This window comes from Cynoglossus semilaevis, chromosome 11, assembly GCF_000523025.1.
Source record: "Cynoglossus semilaevis isolate Cse_v1.0 chromosome 11, Cse_v1.0, whole genome shotgun sequence".
Taxonomy (NCBI): Eukaryota; Metazoa; Chordata; class Actinopteri; order Pleuronectiformes; family Cynoglossidae; genus Cynoglossus; species Cynoglossus semilaevis.
In genome coordinates, this window is record NC_024317.1 from 16743918 (window position 1) to 16766819 (window position 22902).

The window sequence follows — 22902 nt, forward strand, 5'->3', positions numbered from 1 at the left end:
TATATATATATATATATATATATATATATATATATATTTGTACCTTTACTTGGTCCGATGCTAAGCTTCTGTCTTCCTCAAGAGGAAACCTTTAACACAGACAATGAACTGAGATGAGGGGACATTTTTACAGTCCCACACTTGGACTGTTGTCTTGGAGGAACGGCTGGGTATGGGGAGACCTGGCTGGACAAACTGCACCTTCCTAAAACTGAGCTGACATCCCGTTAACGTACTGACACTGAGGAAGGTGGAAGCCAACTATCGAAACAATTCAGGGAAAACAAAGACCTATTTATCGGACTATAAGAAGTACATAAGTATAAATGACCCCAGTAAGGATGTGTGTTCAGGATTTAGGTTTTAATGGTGACCATGAAGGTGAACAATATTTCATATAGGTACAAAGCCTAAAAAAGGGCCAATCCTGTATAACAAAACTTAGCCTAGCACAAAATATTTGTTTTGGCTTGTGTGGTTGATGTCCAGTGTTCAAACTAACCATGCTGCACGTCGCCTGTTCGTGACTTCTTAGACGCGTGTTGAGCTGTTTTTCCTTCATGCTGGAAAACGACAGAAGCCTATTCCTTTGTTCATGCGTGTCCCACAGAGCTCGTGAGAACCGCTGTTGTCATGGTCAACTTGGCATTACTTTGTATACTGCAATCTACTCCATTCAAAAACTGCAGCCTGTTCCTTATGCACCGCAAACTCCCATGATGCGTTACAGAATGATGTCATGCTGACTACACATCGGTGATCTTCATAACATTTCAGAACATAACGTAAACATTAATAACAGAACCAGGGCTGAACTGGTTTTTCGAGGACCTTGAATAATTCTTTCTCATTCTTTATTAATGACAACAAGGAAATTGTAAACTCAAATTTAAGATGAAAACACGTAACAACGACAGCACAATACAGTAACACAAACATAAAAATATAAATTGGGCAGAGTTACAGTTGACGGCACGTATTTTATTTGATATAGCCTATACTTTTCTATAAAAGAGCATTATAAATCTACATGTTTTGATATCATTCTTATATATCCTGCACACCATTCATCATTTTAAGCTTAAAAAAAATCATATTTGAATATATTGTTTGGTGAAAAAAAATTGACGGAATACTGTTACAAAAATATTTGACAGGTGCAGACCTAAACAGCACTTTTTTTTTTTTTTTTTTTTTGCCTTGTGGTATGTAAATGCTTCTGTTATCAAAACATTTCAAAGAGACTGCTCTCAAAGAAAGTCAAGGTTATCTAGTGCAGCCAAGCTTTGACATTCAACGCTTCCTCTGGGTACTGTTCCACACTCTACACTGAAAATATAATTATATCACTAGGCACTAAATCACTAACCTCATCAATGTGCTATAGCTGTTAAATGAGAATGTGTATGCCAGCCAATGCCCAAAGACGAGTTAGAAACAACCTGCTGGTGCAAATCCTGAGCAGAGGGAGTGAAATCTGATACTCCTCCTGCCCTATACCTCCACTACACTTGAGGACATTTCTAGATAGCTGGCAATAAATATAGCCTCATCCCTGGGCGCCGTATACGACTACATACAAGGCTTTGATACAAAGTAGGAACCACCACCAAGTCCTAGGAATTATTCTATTATCTGTTCTAAAATTAGAACAGAAAATTACATGAGTGATTTAATACATTATTTCATAGTATGTATTATCAGCTTCAAGGTTCTTTTTGTGTTTTGTTGAGACAGTAAACTCTAATTCATGTGCACGTGGTGAAATGGAGAGCCAGATACATGCAGCGCTGCAGGGAGCATTCAGAAATGTAATGTAAAGTAAAGGACCCAACCACAATGTGCTGGCTGCAGTGTTTTCCATTCATTCCTGAGGTTGCCGTACACGCACACACAGGTCACTCTCTGTTGTCTGGAGCTGTCCTGGCTGCATCTGTCACGATCCAGCCGTGCATCTGATGACAGCCACGCGGCATGTGAGATAAGTGTGTTTGGGCAGTGGCGCCCATACAAAAAAAAAGTTGGATGACGGAGTGGTGTATGTTGCCAATCTGCAGCAGTCAACTTCTAACATACCAGGGGGATGAGGGAAGGCCACAGTCTCCACTCACCTCTCCTCATCTCCCTGCCACAAGTCCGTGTATTTTCATTTGTGTACTTGCCTGTACCAAGTACCATCATTGATGCAGTTAACTATTACCTATAAATGACAATAAGTCCTTGTTTTCCTGCAAGTAAGTACAAGAACATTAGCAAATATTCATATGTAATGAAATATAATTTGACAAAACATCACCAACATGAAGTGTCTTTCAAAATTCATCACTGCGCCGTATGTTTGACAACCCTGACATAGACTGACAGTCTTGTCACATTAAACAATATTTTAATATATTAAAACTATGGATAAAATAGATTAAAAGTATTTTAAAGTAACAATGAATTAAAGTGAACTTCAGGTTTTAATGCTTTAATGACATTTCCCACATCCTAACAGAACATTGTTAAAGTAAGCCCGGTGCCCTCCAAAGCAAAGTGTAAAATGCAATTAGTAAAAAAAAAAAGGTCAAAAGTCTTGACTTCACACTTTTACATGTATGTTCATTCACATTAAACAGAAAATAGTGTAATCTACAACCACCCAATGACTGTAGAAGAGCCTGAGGTCATTTGTGCAGCCTGTAGTGTAAACCATGACAATGACACACCCCTGGCACAGACCCAGGTTACTGCTGATAATGATCACAGGCCAGTGACTACATGTTATAGAAATAAGTTATTACAAGTGTGGTCAATTATTTTAAGTGAAAAAGTGCCTCATTAAAAAACCCAAAAATGATACCAAACAAATAATTTGTTACATTTATATCAATTGTTCAAGCGTTAAATTATTCCCTCTCAAAAGACCCAGTAACCAAACTAGTCTTACTAAAGTACTGTAGCTGGACTGAGGTGAACGGCCACGTCTGAACCACCTAGTTTGGGAAAATTCAGGACAATTTCGAGCAAGTCAGTGACACCCCTATGAACTACCACCCACACCCCAAAAATATGAAAACAAAGTTGTTTATCAGATTTGGTTAGCTGCAGTGGGGATGGTCCATTTACTGTACCACACAGAGATGGTTTGTGATGCGGCACAGTCGGAGTCCAGTTGAAGAGCACATGTTTGCACAGACATTCCACACATGCACTCAACAAAACATAACGTTGATCAGCTGGGAAGATGGAGTTCTATGTTGGGTGAATTCAGCTAAAAAAATGTATGTAGATGTTAAAATGTTATGTGCCACTGATGAACTTTTACATTTGAAAAAATTTGAAAAAAATTAATTTAAATTGCCCGTTACATCCAGGCAGTCGGTCAGTCAAAAACACATTCATAAAAAAACAACAGTTATTGCTGTTGGCTGAAAGATAAAAATAGAATGTGATGAAGTATACAGGAAGTTATTGAAGACTTAAAAATACGCTGTTAATGTATTTGTATATATTTACACTTTAAATTAGGCTTGATTATTGCTGTTGGCTGAAAGATAAATATAGAATGTGATGAAGTGTACAGGAAGTTTATGAAGACTGAAAGATACGCTCTTAAAGCAATATATATATTTACACTTTAAATTAGGCTTGTAACAAATTGTGCCTGACAATATATTGTCAAAATAATTAAATATTGACATATACTTTGAAGTACATAAACAAATTTGTAAAAGTGAAAGATATCCAGTGAAGGAAAAATACGATATTTGTCTTTTAAATGTAATGAAGTAAATGTAATAAAATACTACTCAATTACTTCTACTCAAAAACTCTACTTAACTACATTGGTAAACGTACGCTTTTACTGTCAACCTTGTGTGTAACAAATACATAGCTGTACCAGGCAGTAAATGTAATTGTAATTTGTGTTGTATATTTGGTAAGTCGTGGTAAAAGCTTGTAAAAATAGACCAGTTTATCATCCTGTGGTTAAAAATAGTCCTTCAGACATTTGTTTTCACTGAGCTAGCACTGTTTCAAGCTATTGTGGTTTCTGCGGCACACAGAAAAGATTGAAAGGCAGTTGTCTGAAATGCCAACAGCGTGTTGTTGCTAAGTGTCAGGAGTGAAAGCTGCTGAAGAACACTACGTCCTCAGTTTCCACAGAAACGCATTATCTCAGGACAGCGCTCTTCAAACAACTCTCCCCTACTGAATTCCACTAGAACAACCTTAGGGTGGGGAGCCCTCTGTCCTGGGAAAGGGGGAGGGAGTGTTGCTATGGAATGTCAAATGCTGTGTTGGATGTGCCTGTTAAAAGTTCAGGTCCTAGTTCAGCTTCTTGGTAGAGTTCACAGCTTCAGTGTTAGCCATACCCAACAACAACCTTTCCTTGAAGCCTGGAAACTTGGCCTACTGTTCTACTTGAAAGCTCTGCCCTTTAAAATGGTGGTCCCCTGAGTTCGGGTCGTAAATTTTGCTAAGCCAAAATTATGTGCTTACAACAGTTCACAGCTTTACATTCTTCAGTCATGCGGTTTTTTTGTTTGCTTGTCAGTAGAACGGGCTGATATAACGAGTTTTTGAGATTTATCTATTCATCTGTCAATACAAATGATAAACATGGTTTGTCTTTCTGTGGCCCTTGGTCTCCTCCCTCTGCCCACACCCCTCCCACTGAGCAACAATACAGCAAACGCACGGCAAGACACTGGAAATGTACGGGAGGGAAGAGACTTCCGTTGGCAAAAACACCTTTGTTTCATGGAAGTGTGGGATTATAGTGTCAGATGACAAGGAAAAGAATGTGTCCTGTCTGGAACACCAGAATCCCAGTCAAACCTAAATTTCAAGACACTACGAGACGCTTTAACAGCACCATAAAAAGGATAAGGTGTGTGTGTGTGTGAGAGGTAGTAGAGTCACAGCTGCATAGTTTGAGGATTTTTCTGACACTTTTGCCATTCTAATCCGTTCATGAAGTAAACATATTAGAGTTTTATTTTCCAATTTGCAGTTAACCTTACAAGGGTCGGTCACAGACACACACACAGGGTCAGGACCGTGGCCAGGTCTGCCTCACAGACAAGTGATTGGTCCACACAGTCAGGACGCTCTCTGTCCTACACTTGCATCAGTATTACACGCACACACACACACACACACACACACAGAGTCTGTCTTTTGCACTGCTGTCATTTGCGTACTCCTTGGCTCTCAGGTGCTTTCATGTTTCCTAGCTCTAGATTCATGGCCTATATTGATTACATGCATCAGAGAGCATGGATAGTATATTTAATTCCATTATCATTATCACTAATCAATTTCTTATCTGCCCTAAAAAAACACCATAACAACAAATCGTTAACAAAAAAAGTGGGGAAGTGTTATAGTGTTTTTTTTTATTGAGTAATTTTTTTATTGGAACGTTCAACCTATTTTCCTAAATCAGATTGATTTTCTATTACGGGTCAAGGACGATGGCTAACTCTTTGTTCTGACTGTGCTGCTGCACAGCACCAGTGCGTTATTTTATAGTACTGTTTACCCAGGCGGTCGAGTCGTTTAAGTTTATGTCGCCTTATTTGTTTCACACTGTGATTCGTCTCATGGGTGTTAGGAATCTAGATACTGATACCGCGTTTATGCAGAAAGAAAATCATTGTAGGTCAGCATCGACATTCAAATACATTTCCATTCTCGGAGATAATTGGTCTAATGATGATTACCTCCTTTTTAGACAATTAAAATAATTTAATAATGCATTTTTTCAACACACCTGAGAGGTGTTGGAATGATTTAAAAGTGTCAGTCATAACTTTCAAGACCTGATTGTTAAGGGTTGTAAACCAAATGAAGGAATTCTCGCTCTGACGTAGGAGCACAGTTGGGGTAACCTTGATTTTGTGCAGATCTGCGTGTTATTTTGGCAAGTCCCCAATTCATGGAGTTTGCTAAATGGGGCATATGAATCAGGAAGTGAACCGCAAATCCTGTTGAATTTATAGAGAGAAACATGGTGATCTGGACTCAAACCTCAGCCCCAGTGAATCTGTGACACAGTTCTTGGACTGCCACTAACGACAGTTATCATATTACTGACAAACATTTACTGGAAAAAAGTTTTCTCAAATAGAACAAGAAGCCACGTTCATAACATATGATGCGGTTCTGAGGAGAGAAGGCTGAAGTGAGTCGGCGTTTTGTTTGATTGAAGGCTACACCTTAGGAAAGCCCGGCTGCAGGCTCTCTTCACTGTTCCTAACCAGTTGTGTGGTGTGAGCCGGAGAAGAAAAGCATCTGCTCTGTGCACCTCGGAGGGCAGGGCAGAATTTGTATTTAGACTGTGTATGCATTTTCCAAATGGGTTAAGGAGGGGAAAGAAAGCAGAACTCTTTGGCATTTAATTACAGAGGGGCTGTAACTAAAAGCACACTGTCAGTAGCAGTTTAAAGACCCGCTCAACAACATTTGAATGGTGGCACTGTTGGTTTTGGTTAGGCTGTTTCATTTGCTACAATGACAAGCCAGGTTTTATGGCATGTCTTTGAGCCAGAGCACAAGTAGCCATGGTTTGTATAAAACATCACAACAACTGATTAGTTAAGGTTGAAGCACATTCTAATTTTAGGACTTTACAATCACTTCTCATGAGAAAATCCTTATTGTGACTATTTTAGGAAACTAGAACAATGCATCATTTTAGCTTATACCTGAGTTATATCATCATGTATTTGCTGGTAAGTCTAACCTGTTGTGACTCAACTGTGTTTGTTGATTTGAACAATCTTGACACTTGATAATTATTGTACATCTGGCTGAGTTCAGCAGTACCTTTAAGAGTAAATATGTAGAACTATAGGAGCTACCTGTACAAGTTGTCCCTTTAGTTATATATACATATATATAACATCTCATAAGAGTTTATACATCAGTATGATGTGGTGTCAGATTTTCTAACTATGAACTACCATATCTTTTCCCAATACAACTTGTTTAGTCTAGTTCTTTTTTTTTATACCTAACAATGCACATCATTTGACCATTAGCAGACGCTCAGGGTTTCATGCTCGGCTGGAGATGAGAGGTCTGGCCTCATCTTGCTTGAATAATAGAGACTGTCTCTTCAGTATTGCACCATTTAAACTTTGACCTAAAATGGCCTGCCACACCACAGTGACCTTGTAACATCTACTAAGTTTTACCTTAATGTCAATATCAACTTATGAGTAAAGCACATTTGAAAACAGCAAAGTTGAACCAAAGCGCTGGACACTGTGACACAGTAGAAAAGCTGAGATAAAAGCAAGTAAAAACACTACATACACTCACACTTTGCTGAAGGCAAATGTGATTTTTAACAGAGACTTGAAAAGGAAAAACTAAAATGTTGGTGTAATATTCTAAGGCGGTTTGTTCAACAGCGCAGGAGCTGCAACTGGAAAAGCTCCTTTACTCTAATATTCAGCCTGGTTTTAGGAACGAGCAAAAGCAGCTGATTACCTGATCTCAGAGTACGGACGCAGGTCAGAGAGGTATTGATAACTGTTTGGCTCACAGGTGCTGTAGCTAGTGGTGTGAGGAGTGGAATTTTTTTTTTTCATGTCTGTGTATTCTAGTAAAAACACAAGCAGCAGCGTTTTAAACAAGCAGGGGTGAGAGGTCAGAGTGATTCCAGCATTAAGTCTACTACGGTAGTCAAGACGAGTTGAGATCGTTTTACTGGAAGAAGCTTTTCTGCACTAGCTGGTTTTGTTGTATGACTAAAAGGAACCAATGTTGACTGCAGCGGTGTTTCGGTGTACAGTTTGTCCTGAACAAAGTAATCTCTGTTTTCATTACTATAGAAAATACAGAGACATTCACGCTTTGATGTCCTGAAGACCCCTGCTCCACGGCTGGTGGAGTGTGAGCTCAGACTTTCTACAGTTTTCTCAAACATTTTGGACCAGAGTTTGGAGATTGGAGTTTGAACAGACTGAGGTGTCGAGGCCAGATTATTTATGAGGAGATTAACCACTGCATGCTTAAGAAGATTAGGGAGCATGCTGAAGTTAAGGCTTCTTTTAATAATACCAAGGACTAAGGGTCCAATCAAGGGAACAAAACCTTGAATAGCCTCGCAGGGGTGGTGTTGGAGGGAGAACCTGTAGATTTGATTTGACTGACTACTTCCTCTAAAATGGTAAGTGACACAGTCTTGAGCTGATTCAGACAGTTGAGCAGGAGATGGAGAGATCAGTTGAAAAAGATCTGACGCAACCTCATCAAATCACTAACCCTGACGCAGGTCTCCTAACAAGTTTCAACCTTTCTTTCAGCATGTATTTTTCCCCTCCCACGTTTGCTCTACCCTCCTGCATTCATGTTTCACTGCTTGGGTAATTTCACACAACCAGGTCTAAAGTGTAGTTAGCTTGTGTCCCTTTTAGGGGCATTTATGTCCAGGACGTTTGTGTCTCTTGCCACTGTGAGAGCAACTCTGTGCTGGAACATGGAGGAGTCTCAAAGTCACTCACAGTGTTGATAAAGGAACACAGGCTGAGAGCAGCAGCAGCAGCAGCAGCAGCAGCATATTGTCTTTTCATTTACAATGTGACACAGCTCGCCTGGAGTGCAGGTTCTGAACTAATCAAACTCATCTGTGGCTCCTGTTGTGTGGCACTTATTACACTGAATATGATTTAACAACTTTCAGGGCTGGAAAAAGTTACTATTTCCTCAAGCTCTTTTCAGCTGTTTGGCTGTTAAAGTTAAAAAATATATTTCTTTTAAATAATCATTATTCCTTCTCCCTTGCCTGACATCCTCAGAGTGCTAAAATAGCAATAGAGCGGGCAAGAGTTTAGGACAAAGACAGTGGAGTCACCAGTGTTCAACCATGTCTCAGTGAAGGAAATCTTATCAAACAGAACAGAAGTTGAATCAGGAGTACAAGCCAGGGCCTGCAAAATCAAAGAATTTATTCTGCAGCTCTTATGATGGGAATGGGGGCAAATGGGAAAACCACACCTCCCTGTACTGTCACTGTAAAAGTATTGACAGTCCTGGTGATGAAGGTAAAGCGTTTCATCTGCCATGTTGTAGATACACAGCTTCACCTTTCCTCATTTGTTTTAAAATGTTATAACACTGACTCTTGATTCATTATGAGTCTACACAGTTTATGTTTGTTGTATTTTTCTGTAGTGTGAAAAGCTATATGTAAACACTAACAGTACCAAATCCTACTCCGTCTGGATTGTCGTGTTTTAGCTTCTGCTAAACTTTAGATAAATCATGGTAGGATCATCTCTCGGGTCTCTCCTCTGTTTGATTGGGCTCATATCTTGTGACACTGTGTTTTTTAACAGAATTTTAATATCAGTATTAGTAGTATTTGGAATGCTGCAGTAGTGAAGATATACTCATCTGGGGGGGCATGGGGCAAAAAGGGTAAGACCGATTAAGATTTGTGAGTGAATCAGGGAGATGACGTTGAGGAGTAAAATGTTTTTCCCATGAACTCTCAGCCTGTGGTCGCATCCTCCTGTCAGCTCTCCGTGGACGTAACCCAAACCCCATATTTCAGTTTTAGCTGAATGCTGTCATTTAAGAAAGCATGTGACTGTGCAAGTATATATTAGAGAGGGAGCACACCATCTGATTTCAGAGTGGAAGATTGCACTGTAAGCAGATGGCTCTGTCCGTATTCTGCTGGAGTAAATGTATTCAGATGCGTCGGTTTGATGAACTGGACATGAATCTTTCCTGATTGGGTTTGAATGCTCGTGTAAAAGTACTTTTTTTTTTATTGTCTTACTTAAATTTCCAACTGTCCTCATTGAACCGTTAAACCATAAACACAATATGACAAACACTTGTTTAGGCTAAGACTATCTTTGTGTCGATGAAACTGTTGCTTTGAGACCTAAATATATATATAAGTGCAGTACAGCCTTGAGACTGTAAGTTATAATCCACTCTGAAATAGACAAGCAGCCCTCCTCACTGGACTGGAGCGTAACCACAAAAATGTAGTTTTGGTCCCAATCAAGATCCAAGATCCAAGACCAGGTCTTCTGTTTCTGAGCAAGAATACAAACGGCAGCCAGCCAAGCATGGAAGACTGGCAAACTAGTACGCACGCCCACTTCACCTTAGTCTGATGTGTTCTTTTGTCGAGCCACAATAAAACCACAGCACTTGGAATTTGAGTTCTTAAACTGTAATAGTAAAAAGAATCTTCCAAATTTCAAGGCTTCAGTCGACCAGTTTCTGGTTGATAACTATGGACTGTGGTTATTAATATGATTTAACTTTCTTGTCTTAATCACATGTATTGGTGCATTTGTGCCTCAAAACAGGGGGACAAACCTGGTAGGTGGAGGTGATCAACAACATTCACACAGCAGTGTCTGCTCTTCCCCTGTGGTGTTTTTTATTAACCTGTGTCAGCCTGCTTGATTTGTGCACAGATAAAGAACTAAAGCAGGCAGGTAAAGATTTGTCTGTTGTATTTCCTAAATTTCCCGAAGGAAACTCCCGAGATTAATAAAGTTCTATCTATCATCTATCTCCTCTTTCTTAAGCCCGATGGAAATGAAATATTTTTGAGGTACTCCTTGATGAAAGAAACATGCAAATCTCCGGGAGCTTGTCTCTGGGGTCACGAGGACTGTTTACTGTAAACAGCCCAGCGGAAAAGTACATCACTGTCTTTTATTTATGGGCAAAGGGAGGACAGAATGTTGACATTTGCTGAGAGCACCCTGCTGGATCACACGATAACTACTGTAGGCACTCTGTGTTGGATTTGGCAGGATGTTAATCTTTGGATTTAAGTGAACATTGTACTGTCCAAGTACTGTACACTCTATTCAAACAGAATATATTTCATATTTTTTATATATTTTTATTTCACAGGGTTTTTTTGTAGCCATCTTACCTCATTAGAACTGGAGATATATGTTATCAGTTAACAGTATCAGAGCTACTTCAGCCAATTTGCTTTAGAAGAGCCGATCTGGGAGCCGAGCCATGAAACATTACTTAAAAAAAGAAAGAAATTCTTTAATTGAGTTATTGAAAAATAAACACTTTGGGCTCATCCCTCTCTCTTTGACATTCAGGGTTACTACAGTGTATACATAACCTCTCGTCTTTCATCTCCCCATGGGCTGAGTGCAAAAGAACAGAGGGGGTTTTCATCAGAGCAGGAGATTACAAGCAGGCAAACACGAAAACTGTTGCCCCTCATTTCCAGTAATACGTGGGTTGTGCTCCCGGTCACCACACTGAGCTAGTTCTACTCCAACGTTGGGGACGTTCTCTGAGCTGTGCCCTCCCCCAACTCTGCTCTCAGGACACTTTTGTGATGTTAATTCACTACGAAGCCATGCAGGACTGTTAGGAGTGAACAGATGTTCAGAGCTGCTGCCACTGACAGTCAGCTCACTTCCGTGATGACAAAGTGCTTTGGGAGGCTGTTAAAGGATTTTATCACCTCCTACTTCAGGTTGACCTAACCATGCCACAGAGGACAGCACTTCCTTTGCTCTTCACCTGAGCGTGGCCCATCTGAAGGATAAGAACACCCATATAAGAATGCAGCCGTTGGATTTCAGCTCAGCATTTAACAAGATCCTCCCCCAGCAGCTGGTGAGCAAACTCAGCCACCTCCAAATCAACACGCCCATGTGTAATTAGCTGCCTGACTTCCTCACTGACAGACCACAGGCAGTCAGACTGCAGGCCCATCTCCCACTCCCCATGGCCTCCCCCTAAGGCTGTGTGTGGATAAATGTTGTTATTGTATTACTCAAGGCTTCAAAGTGAAAGTCCTAGCGCGTAATAGTTGCTGTAAAATTGATTGTTAAGCTGATTTTTAACACTTACATAAAGATAATGAAATGCTTCACATATGCATAAAAATTGTTCAGACCAAAACGAACCTCTCGCTGCAGTAAACATTTCAGACCAAAACGAACCTCTCGCTGCAGTTGTTGTCGGTTCAATTTAGCCTCTGTAAAAATCACATCCAAAAACACATGGGAAAGTCTCTTAAAACACTTGAAACAGGGTCACGTTCTATGGTCGCATTTCATTGGCTAACAGAAACAGCTCAGCACGGCTGAGTGAACTTGTAAAATGTAGTACAAATTTAACAGTCAATGTTCTCCACATTTTATGAATCAAACATCTCATCAGTGAATGAAGAAACATGTCAGCAGAATGTCCAAGAATCAAATGAATGATTTTTTTATAGTAGATGTTGGACTTAATCTGAGTGTTAACATGGAAAAAGAATTAAACATTGTTAGGTAATTAGCTTGACCTTTAAACGTGTGCATTATTGCGTTACATGGAAGTGTCCTACCAATCTGACATATACTGTAGTGTTGGTGCAAATTGAATAGTGCTCATTATGCCTGCAGCTGCTGCAGGTCTATCATTTAAGCACCCGTGCTCTGCATAGTTATCGTGATCTGACATTTAATGAAAGGGAGCATTTGTTTTCACATTTGTGAGACTTTGCATGTGAAAAGGACATCTTTGGATTTCCTCTCTGTTCTTTATACCAATTGTTGCCTAATCCCTCAACTTCAATCGGTAATGCTTGTTTCTACATTTTTTAACGTGTATGTAATGCAGTTATTTATTTTAAAAAAAAGGATTTTCGATGGCACACGCCCCTCTGAAATAGTATTACAGCCTGTGTTTGGGGCGTAGGTGCAAAGTAATTTTATATATATAAAATCCAAGACTAAGTTTTTTTTTTTTTTTTTTTTGTCCTTTCGTGTCTGTGTTGCAGGCTGTTTCCGGAGGAATGTGCTTTTAAACCCCTACAGCCGGGAAATCAAGAGGTGACGCACCTGTGTAGAACCTCCCTGGAAACAAATGGTAACAGTTGAAGTCTGTGTTTCAGCACAGTGTGAATGGTATTCCTGTAGCTACAGTATTTACAAATGCTAAGTGTTTTCTTTTTTATATTTGTTAGCGGCATTTTACCGACATTGTATCTGGTGAAATGGATACTTAAATTTTGTGTTTTTAGGGTTCAGTGCCAACGATGATCCTAAATCAAGTTGCTTTAAATAAGACTAAAACAAATAAGGGGAAGGGGCAGGTGTCATGTACGATCATTCACCATGATTTTCAAAACTGCAGCTGCAGAAACTCTAGAACACTGACTGGTCAAAAGGAATCTCAAAATGTACATTGAAACTTTGATGAATGACATCTGCGGTGCAACCAGTCAGCTCTGTTTGGTCCAGCAGTGAACTAGGTTTGGGCTGCGGACCTTTGGAATTTGGACTCCAGAGTCAAACCATGCTCTCAGAGAAGGTTAAGAAGCTGACTTCAACAAAACATGAAGTAACATGAGAAACGTCATGTGTTGGATTTGAATTTTTCATTGTAGGGGTTATGTTCTGCTTAAGAGTATTTACTTTATATGTAAAGCTAGTTCTTAGGTTCAAAGTGTACCATCGAGCACCAAAAGGGTTTTATGTTTCCCAGTGACAACTATCTTTAGGTCCTAACCACAGGCCGACCCCATAAGGCTTGAATAGATGTAACAGACCATCATCCAACATGAAGGCAGTGGTTTTGCTCACCTAAAATAGTAATGAAAATATTTTCACCTGAAGTTGTCCTTTTCTTCCTCTCAGCTCCACCACCATGCTACCAGGGATGGTACACTACCCTTCAGGGCTAGCAGTCGGAGCACTGCTGTCCTTCCTGCTGTCAGCCACTGTCTGGCCAGTCATCCTACTTCCCAACGCTACTGTCCAAGGATCAGACGTTTCTTACTCCTACCCCACCTTTGACCGCAACGACACTGTGTTTGAGCACCTGGCCCTGCATCCCAACCCTGCTGTTGGTCGGGTTTATGTGGGGGCCCGAGATCTCCTCTTTCAGTTGGATCAGTTCCTCCAAACTGAAATCCAGGATGAAACTGGACCCGTCACAGACAGTCGAGAGTGTTTACCTCCTGTTACAGTAACCAACTGCCCTCAGGCAAGGACGACCAGTAACCATAACAAGCTCCTCCTCATTGATCCTTATTCCATGGAACTCATTACCTGTGGGAGCGTCAGTCAAGGAATTTGCCAGAAAAGAAATCTGGATTCAATAGATAGGGTACTGTTTTCCACGACTCGACCAGTGGATACGCAATATGTAGCAGCCAACCACCCCAACGTTAGCACTGTTGGCCTTGTTGTTAGGTCACATCCTGACAGACAGCCTGTTCTGTTTGTAGGCCGAGGTTACACCAGCAGCCATCCACCTATCTCCACAAGAAACCTAAAGCAGGAACCCATCTTTTCCTACGAGGAGGCCGCCAAATTAGCTGTGGCTGGGCGTCTCTCAGAGTACGACCATCATTTCGTGGCCTCGTTTGCCTACCGTCAGCATGTTTATTTCCTATTCTACAGACGAGATCTCAAGTCACAGTCGCGGGAGTACCGTACCTACATTTCCCGCGTATGTTTGGATGACCAGTCTTATTACTCCTACGTAGAGGTACCGCTGACATGCCGTTCCAGGACAGGGAAAAATTACAACTTGCTGCAAGCTGTCCAGCTGGGGCTCTCTAAAGTCGTTGAGGATAGTCAAGCCTCCGAGATCCTTGTTGGTGTTTTCTCCACCCGGCTGGCTTCATCGTCTCAGCCCAGCGAGGACTCGGCCTTGTGCATGTTCAATCTTGCAGATGTGGATCAGAGGATTAATGCCACCAGGGACCTGTGCTACACAAAGATGGGGAGAGAAGAAGTAGTGGACGCGGCCTACATTGAGTATGAGGTCAAATCCAACTGTGCTAACCTGCCAAACGTGAGTTAAGAACATTCAAATAATGTGTTTTATTGATCCATTAGAAAAACACAAACCTTCACTTCCTTAATGTTTCAGAAAGATGATTTAGGTTCCTGTTTCCCAACTGTCAGCTCTCTTTCAACACCTGCCTTGATAGGCTGCAGATCACTTACTCTGTAATAATGTTGGCCAAACTGTTAACAAACTGTTTCAGTGTCTCAGATTAAGCGTTTGTTACCATGACACTGGACAAAAGAACAAAAACCACGGGATAACTACAGCCTCCCCTGTAGTGATGCTAATGCACTTCATTTGTTACAGTTCATCTATTTTGATTGAAAGGTTGTAAGTAACTGTTAATCACATGGCTCTCTGCTTCCCCTGCACAGCAGGTTTGGTGGATCTTTATAAGGTCAGGTCAGTCAACACTCTTTTCCCAGATTTTACAGTAAAACCACTATTAGTTATTCCCCAAAAATCTCTGCAAAGGGAAAACAACTGAGGCATGTACTGTATTTACAGTCACTATTGTGATACTAGTCTTTTCAAAAACATAGGAGAGCAGAGTGTGTCAAGGTCATCGGTGAACCAGAATTTATGCGACAAGAAACCACTAAACGGAAATTACTTCTTGTAATAAGTTCTCTGACTGCAGACATTTATAGATTTGTTTGGTTTTTGTCCTGAGAAGAACACAAACACGTCCTGACGTGTGTGTGGAACTGTGGAAGAATGCACTGAGACGGCTGTGAAAATGTCCACATTTAAACTGGAAAGTTCTGAGTTATGACCAGGCCTTTTTTGAAGATGGTTGGTGTCGGGCAGGTATAAGGCTCTGCAGACGCCTTATTAACAAACAGACGGCACATGTTCAGCTGGAAACTCTGTCTATTTCTGCATTATCATCAGCAACAAATATTAGGATTTTATTTGCACAGTTTGTTAGTTCTCCAGCTCTGTTCCATCAGAAGTTTTTCTGTCAGTTGCGATCTGACCCTGCACTCTGAACTGAGAATCTCTCACCCACAAAACCACTGATTAGTTTACTGCAAAAAGAAGAGGAAGAGGAAGAGGCCTTTTCACTGATGGTGACAAAGATCCATTGCAGAGTGAGTATTGTTTCACATCAACGCTAAATCCAATACCTTTAAATAAGTTGTTATCGCATGCAATAGAAATGGATGTTAGGGTTTAATCAGTTTGGCAGAATGAAAAAAAAAAACAAGCATGAGAATGGAGAGGATAAACGGCAAAATGAAAAAAAAAACAAGCATGAGAATGGAGACAGGTGAAGGAGTGTATAAGTGACTTAAGTATATCAATATAAAAGTGTATTATTTACTAGGTATATTCAGGCAGTCAATTTGGCACCAATAAAAGACAAGGTATAAACAGTTTTCCCATGATTTTACAGTAATAGAATAATAAAAATAAATAAATCACAGAGCCAGTGGTTTGGACTTTACACTTTACCAAGACTTACTCGCCGTGTTTCTGTGACACTTGAAATGAAAATGAAAACAGGATAAAGAACTTTAGCACAGTTCATATGTATGCCAAAATAATTCTAAGTTATTTTTAATACATGTACTGTTTTTTTCAAAGGTCCAAACATACATGTGGATGTGTGTTGAGAGCTGGCCATGGATGGACCAGACCAGGAAGTCCTTGGATGTCCAGAGAACTCTTATAGGTTGAATAAAGAACATAAAAAAAAAGTCAATGTGTCACCTTTGTCACTTCTATTAGTAGAAGTCACTCCACACAACTGTACTGCAGTTGATACTACAGTAACCAAACAACTTGATTTTGTCTGCCTGCCTGTCTGTCTGTCTGCCTGTCTGTCTGCCTGTCTGTCTATCTGTCTGTCTGCCCATCTGTCTGTCTGTCTGTCTGTCTGTCTGTCTGCCTATCTGTCTGCCTGTCTGCCTGCCTGTCTGTCTGTCTGCCTGTCTGTCTTACACATTTGAGGAACTTCATACATGCTGTACGTACGATCCTTGCACTTCTGGCTGAGCTGGAGAATCTTATACTGCAGCTCCATTATTGGGCATGTAATGCACAGTCGTCCATATTGGCAAGAGGCCTATCCTCCTGAACCTAGACACTGGCCCACTGTGGCTGGTCGTAAGAAATTACATTACCTTCCTTTCAGCTTAACTTGATACAACAGACAGAGGTAAGTGGAGGTTTGAGTTCTAGCTGAAAAGTCATTACAGGTATGGTGTCAAATTAAAAATCCATTTAGACCAACACTTCTGCTATTGCACCATTGGTTATAATCATATTCCATAACTAGATCCTGAGATGGCTGTCTACTGGGAAAGAGACAGTATATTGAGCTTTTTATCAGCTTTAATACAAAGTTTACGGTCATTTTATTGTTACGAATAAAGTGTCCATGGAAACCTCCTTCCTGTTCCCTGAGACATTACTACATTTGTTCAGCTTTTGTCCTGACAAATAAACGCGTCTTTATGTGTCTGTGTTACTGTGGAAGTACTGTACGTATGGGGAGGAAGGAGACGCACAACACTAGTGATGAAGACTGAACGCTGCATGAGAGGTGGAAACGAGTGAAAGCTGGAAATGCAGCACATTTGTTTTGTTTTACATATTTTCATTCAGATTCATAGAGTCTTAAGGCTGCACTGTAAGTAGATAGAAGGATATAGATATGCACACAACAGGAGACTGATTCTTTTATCACATTGAGATTTGTATTTGTTTTTTTGTATTGTAACATAAGAAATCATAAAGCCATATAAATAACTTTTTTAGTGTTGTTGTTACTGTTTTGTACATAAGTAATTTGTTTTGCACGTAAACAACAGTATTTACGACAAACTTAGCAACGGAGCATTAAAGACAAAACTGGAAACTGAAGAATCAGCTGAACTTGGGCCGTCTTAATTGTACCTTGTGGAAAGATGCATATCTAATTAAGTTTATTAAATGAATTAACACCCATTTTCCACCCATCACTTTGATGACCTACACACGTCTTCACAGTGTCCTGTTTTGTTTCTTCTGCTAGAACACACTGGAAGCCTACCCTTGTGGCTCTGACCACACCCCCAGCCCTATGGCCAGCCGAGTTGCCGTGAAGGCCGAAACCATATTGGACAGCCCTTCTGCTCGTCTCACTGCAGTGGCTGTCAGCATCAAGTCAGGACATACAATTGCCTTCCTGGGAGACTCGAGAGGAAATCTGCACAAGGTAACACAGACACAGCATCCACTGTTTGATGGAGTTAACACTGACATTTTCACCATGCTTTCACTGAGGCAGTCTAACGACGACAAACGACCAAACATGAAGGTTATGAAGAAGAACTATTTATAATGTTGAATGAACCCAACAGAGCTAGCATAAAACCTGTGGTCTCGTGATTGACACAGCAGCCGTAGAGGCTGTTTTTCCTCTGTGTGCTGGTCGCGGGTCGAGGCTAGTCACAGGATGTACGTAAACTCGTAGCCATCTTGAAAGTCTTATTAGTCTTATTCCTAATTGAATGTCAAACCTGTACAACATGTGTGTCTTGTGAGCTCTTACAAATACATAACCATTACCATTGATGTGTGTGAAGGTGTTCCTGGGTTCGAATGGTGAAGTGGAGGAGTACTCCGTCACCTCCATTCAAGAGAACGCAGCCATCAGCTCTGACCTCATCCTTGACCAGAAGGAGGAACATCTCTTCATAATGACCCATAACAAGGTATGGCTCCCAACCAACGTTCTATTAGGCCAGTTATTCTGGAAAGATTCTGATTTGCCATTCTTGCTTTCGGTCCTCATTTTAACTTTTTTTTTGTCATGTTTGCAGCTGCAGAAAAGGCCAGTGGCCGAATGTCAGCAGCACCTGGACTGCCACTCCTGCCTGCTGGCCCATGACCCCTACTGTGGCTGGTGTATCCTAGAGGGAAGGTGAGATTTAACAGTGCAGAGCAGTCACCCGGAAACATACTAGTTAATCATTAACACAGACTTCCTGCGGGTGAGCCCAGCGGCCGTCACGTGGCTCACTTGGTATTTGGTTTAATCAGCAGCCATGAACGTGCTTATAGAGTGATGGACAAGAAAACCAGACAAAACAATGTGACCTTTCCACTTCATCATGACCCAGAAGGGTAGAAAGAAGTCTTTATATCAAGTCTTAAAGCCTTAATTTTAGGCACTACAGCAGCCTGGGTGGGTTCAAACCAGCAACCTCTCGGGTTACAGGCCAACACTCTAAATGACTGCACCACAGAGACTTTCCAATGACTGTCAGTCACTCAGAGGCATTATTTGTGTTAACATTTTTACTCAGATCGTGACGATGGATTTAGCTGCATTAACGCGTCCATTTTGACAGCCCTAATTATTACAGTCCAAACTGGAAAGTTCGACATCTTCCATGACCGTACTTATGTTTAATATTAATATTCAGGAGTTAGACGTGAGACAGATTGAGGTCGTCGTGACTGTTGTGTGATGATGCTCTTTCCTCTGCAGGTGCACGTTGCAGTCGGAGTGTGCACGTGGGAGCCAGCCAGGTCAGTGGCTCTGGAGCTTTGACATAGAGCTGCAGTGTCTGACTGTGCAGCACATCAACCCCTCCAACATCAGCAGGGACGAGAGCAGGATGGTAATATAAGTTAGGTCTATCAAACCATAACAACTTTCTGATTCAGAAAACTAGTAAGATTTCCCTCTTCTTTCTCTGGTCGATGTAGATACACCTGTCGGTGCCAGGTCTCCCACTGCTGGAGAAGCATGAGTCGTATTCCTGCTTCTTCCAGGGCGTCCACAGCACTGCTACTGTCACTGAAGCTGGAGTCACCTGCCAGTCACCCACAATCACCCAAGTACCCTCTGTGCCTCCAGGACAGGGTACGTTCCCTTCACTCAGTTATTGATCTCCTGGAGTTGACTTGACTGCCTGTTCTAAGAACCCAGTTATCATGTGTTTTTGCAGGTTCTGATTCTGAAACTCCACATGTGCATACGGTCCAATACCTCAACTAAGAATCTGGGCATGTAGAACTACAGATACCCTACGTAAAATGAAGTACATGTTGTACTACAAAGTACTAAAAGTGTACTACTCAATTAAAAGTCTATTTTAAAAATCTATTTTTTATGTACTTAAATATTGAAATAAAAAAGAGATTTGTCTAAACTGATAGCCAACTAGTACTTCCTCAAGACTGAAGTCAAAAGAAACCGATTCAGACAATGTTTAAGAAGTTAGCTTTTTTAAATTTGACTGTTAATCCTCGGCTGCTTTTCCTCCAGAGCACCTGTTGAAGTCAAGTCCAACCCTGTTTGTATTTGAACTCTAGGCTAAGAATGAAGAGTTCACAGACTGGATATGACTCCACCTGTGTTGGCTGCCTAGACCTGAACCTCTTTGATTCTTTGTTTTTAGGAACACAACACTGATCCTAGACCTTGTAATCTGAGAAGATATTCCTGAGCCAATAGCCTATTTGTCACTGAACATGCTGTCTCTCTCTCTCTGTCTCTCTGTCTCTCTCTCTCTCTCTCTCTTTGTTTCTCTTCTTCTTTGGTTCATCCCTCCAGACTCTGTGACAGTCACATTGTCACTTTGTTTTGGTGACGTCAGAGTCACCGGACATGATTTCATCTTCTATGACTGTATGGCTGTCAAGGAGCTGTCTGGCAGCATGCCGTGAGTTACCACTGGTTTTACCGTGCCCTTTTTATGGACATGTTTGTTTATTTCTGTGACTGTTTCATGACTCACCATTGATTTGCCCCACCTTATACATGTCCTCATTTCTAACCTCTGCCCAGAAACTGTTAGCCATGTGTCTAATTTCTGTCTGGTGACTTTTGCAGCTGCCGTGGTTGTGTTCTGAGTCACTGGGGCTGTAACTGGTGTGTTCATCAGCACCTGTGTACCCACAAACCCACCTGTGAGCAGGGAGTCATTATCTACAACCAGCATGTAAGTCGTTGTTGCACATCATGTTCCCAGATTTACATGTGTTGCTGTTTAAGGTATTTTAGTAGCAGAGCTACGTCAAGTCTTGTGGTAGTAGTAAGTCCTAAATATTCTTCAACATTTACAGTCTATGAACTTGGTTGTATATTAACAAACACACACAACGTCTGCCTTTAACCCATCACCTTAGTCGACACTTAACTTCCTTAACCAGCAGGCCTACAGTACTGGAAATCCCGAGATAAAATATTTTATATAAATTTAAATCACATGAAAATGTCTTTAGAATCTGAACCACAACTTAGAGCCAAGTATTAAAAATTCATTCTTGAAAACGAGTCATTTAGTTTAATATTGTGGACAAAACACTAAAGGAGTCTGCACTCAGACACTGTAATGTTGTGCATTCAGTTTTTAGTTTCTTTTTTCTTAAAATCTAAAACTAATATTAGGTGATGGTTGACATCACATTTTTATTTCTCTTTTATTGTCTCCTTATCCTCCTCCTCCTGAAGTTTGAGCTTCCCATCTCAGCTCCTCTCCCAACTAATCCCATTAAAGTCAGCACAATGTCCAGCATCAGCCACACCATCTTGACCTCCACCTCCACCACCACCACCTCCACCACCACCACAACAACATCAGCTTCAACAACATCAGCTGTTACCTCATCCATTACAACCAAACCCCAGGCCACGGTACCAATAACCAGTCAGCCAACCACCGTGCCGCCCATTCCACCGACCACAACACTCAGTCCTGGACTGACCACCGTGACGACTCGACCTCCCGTCACACTGCAGCCTACCAGGCCGGTTGTGACCATGCCTCTGACCTCAGAAACCACTGTCATGAAGACACTAAAAATAGCCGCAAGAGACGAAGATGTCATTGTTGTCACCCAGGGTGACACCAAAGTTGCTACGGTTACGCCCAAGGTGGTGATGGCTGCAGAGTTGTTGCCCGTTACTGCAGTGAATCAGGAACCTGTGATCGCTCTGATGATCCCCGACACGTCCCCACAGATGGTGGTGACCGAGTCGCTCCGCAGAGAAGCTGAGGGAGACCTTCCCGTGACGGCACCGGCCGTCCTCCCGCTTCCATCACCCCTACCTACAGAACACTCTGAGCTGGAACTGACCCAAACGCCCTCTTTAGTGGCACCGACTGAAAACACTCGGACTCAAGGCCCAGGTGTTTTTTCTGAGGTCCTTCCCTGGCCAGAAGAGGTGGATGCTGAAGAAGAAGACAAGTTAGAAAATGAGGGCGCCACATTTTCAGCTGCCGTCGTGTTGTCAGGTGACGGTGAGGTTGACCGTGTCGCCACATCCTATCCCAACCTGTTGGATATAGACTCAGGGATGGACTTCCAGTATGACGCAGCTGATGACTTACTGATGGTGAGTTCAGCCACCCGTCTGAGTGCTTCCTTGTCTTCTCCTCCTCTACTGCTCTTCCTTTCGAAGCTGCAGTTCGAACCCTTCACCCTCTGCCTTGACTTTCTACCTGCTGCTGTTGAACTGAAAATGAAAACATCTTCAGGATTAACTCTTGTTACCGCCGCTCGACTCATGTTGTTGTTTAAATGTTTTCCACATATAAATGACTATTAACGCGTGAGCTGCTGGAGTTGTGAATTTTTTTATACAGAATATAATAGAATATTTATACAGAATAACCTGTAAGTTGCAAGAGTTGCAATTCAGACACACATTTACAGTAAATACAGCTTATAATTGCACAAAAAAAAAAGCTCATAACTGCATCCTGCTTTCAAGTCTTATCTTTAGTGCTGACATCTAGTGACAAATTGTCCTGTAAGTAATTCACTAGTGGATTATGATTGATGTGTGCACATATACAGTAATAAGTCATGGTAAACAGAACAGCTGTCTGACATGTAACCTGAAGGGAGACGCCCAGTCTGTATCCAGTCAGGCAGCCTCATCAAACTGCCCTTCACATGTTCTAAGCTGTTTTTGTATTTTATGTATTTTGTGTATTTTTAATAGTTAGATTTCCTTCACAAAATAGGCCATTAATTACAATCTCCCATCAGGCTTTGCCTCGGAGGTGTAGTTCACCCGCAGTTTCCTGCCGTGGTATTTACTGTGTTTAGAATGAAGAGATTTTCATGCAGTGTGTGTCTGTGTGTCTGTGTCTGTAT

The 22902-nt window shown here is 41.3% G+C and overlaps 1 protein-coding gene and 1 long non-coding RNA gene across 5 annotated transcripts in view; both read left to right on the top strand.

Annotated features, from left to right (window-relative positions):
- plxnb1b (plexin b1b) overlaps positions 1 to 22902 on the top strand; it is a 36935-nt gene that overhangs the window by 2183 nt on the left and 11850 nt on the right. For 3 of the 4 annotated variants that reach the window (XM_025060006.1, XM_008320992.3, XM_025060007.1), the window contains 10 exons: positions 12776 to 12864; positions 13635 to 14799; positions 17819 to 18001; positions 18372 to 18500; positions 18609 to 18709; positions 19280 to 19412; positions 19501 to 19657; positions 20351 to 20459; positions 20630 to 20738; positions 21251 to 22135. In XM_025060006.1, coding sequence (XP_024915774.1) covers positions 13645 to 14799; positions 17819 to 18001; positions 18372 to 18500; positions 18609 to 18709; positions 19280 to 19412; positions 19501 to 19657; positions 20351 to 20459; positions 20630 to 20738; positions 21251 to 22135 — 2961 coding nt within the window. In that variant the 5' untranslated portion in view covers positions 12776 to 12864; positions 13635 to 13644. Of the gene's footprint in view, positions 1 to 11479; positions 11623 to 12775; positions 12865 to 13634; positions 14800 to 17818; positions 18002 to 18371; positions 18501 to 18608; positions 18710 to 19279; positions 19413 to 19500; positions 19658 to 20350; positions 20460 to 20629; positions 20739 to 21250; positions 22136 to 22902 lie in introns of all 4 variants that reach the window. The other variant, XM_025060008.1, reaches the window with a different exon arrangement.
- Positions 14806 to 16499, top strand: LOC112487727 (uncharacterized). Its single transcript, XR_003051083.1, has 2 exons — positions 14806 to 15890; positions 16387 to 16499. It is a non-coding gene; the product is annotated as an uncharacterized LOC112487727 (long non-coding RNA).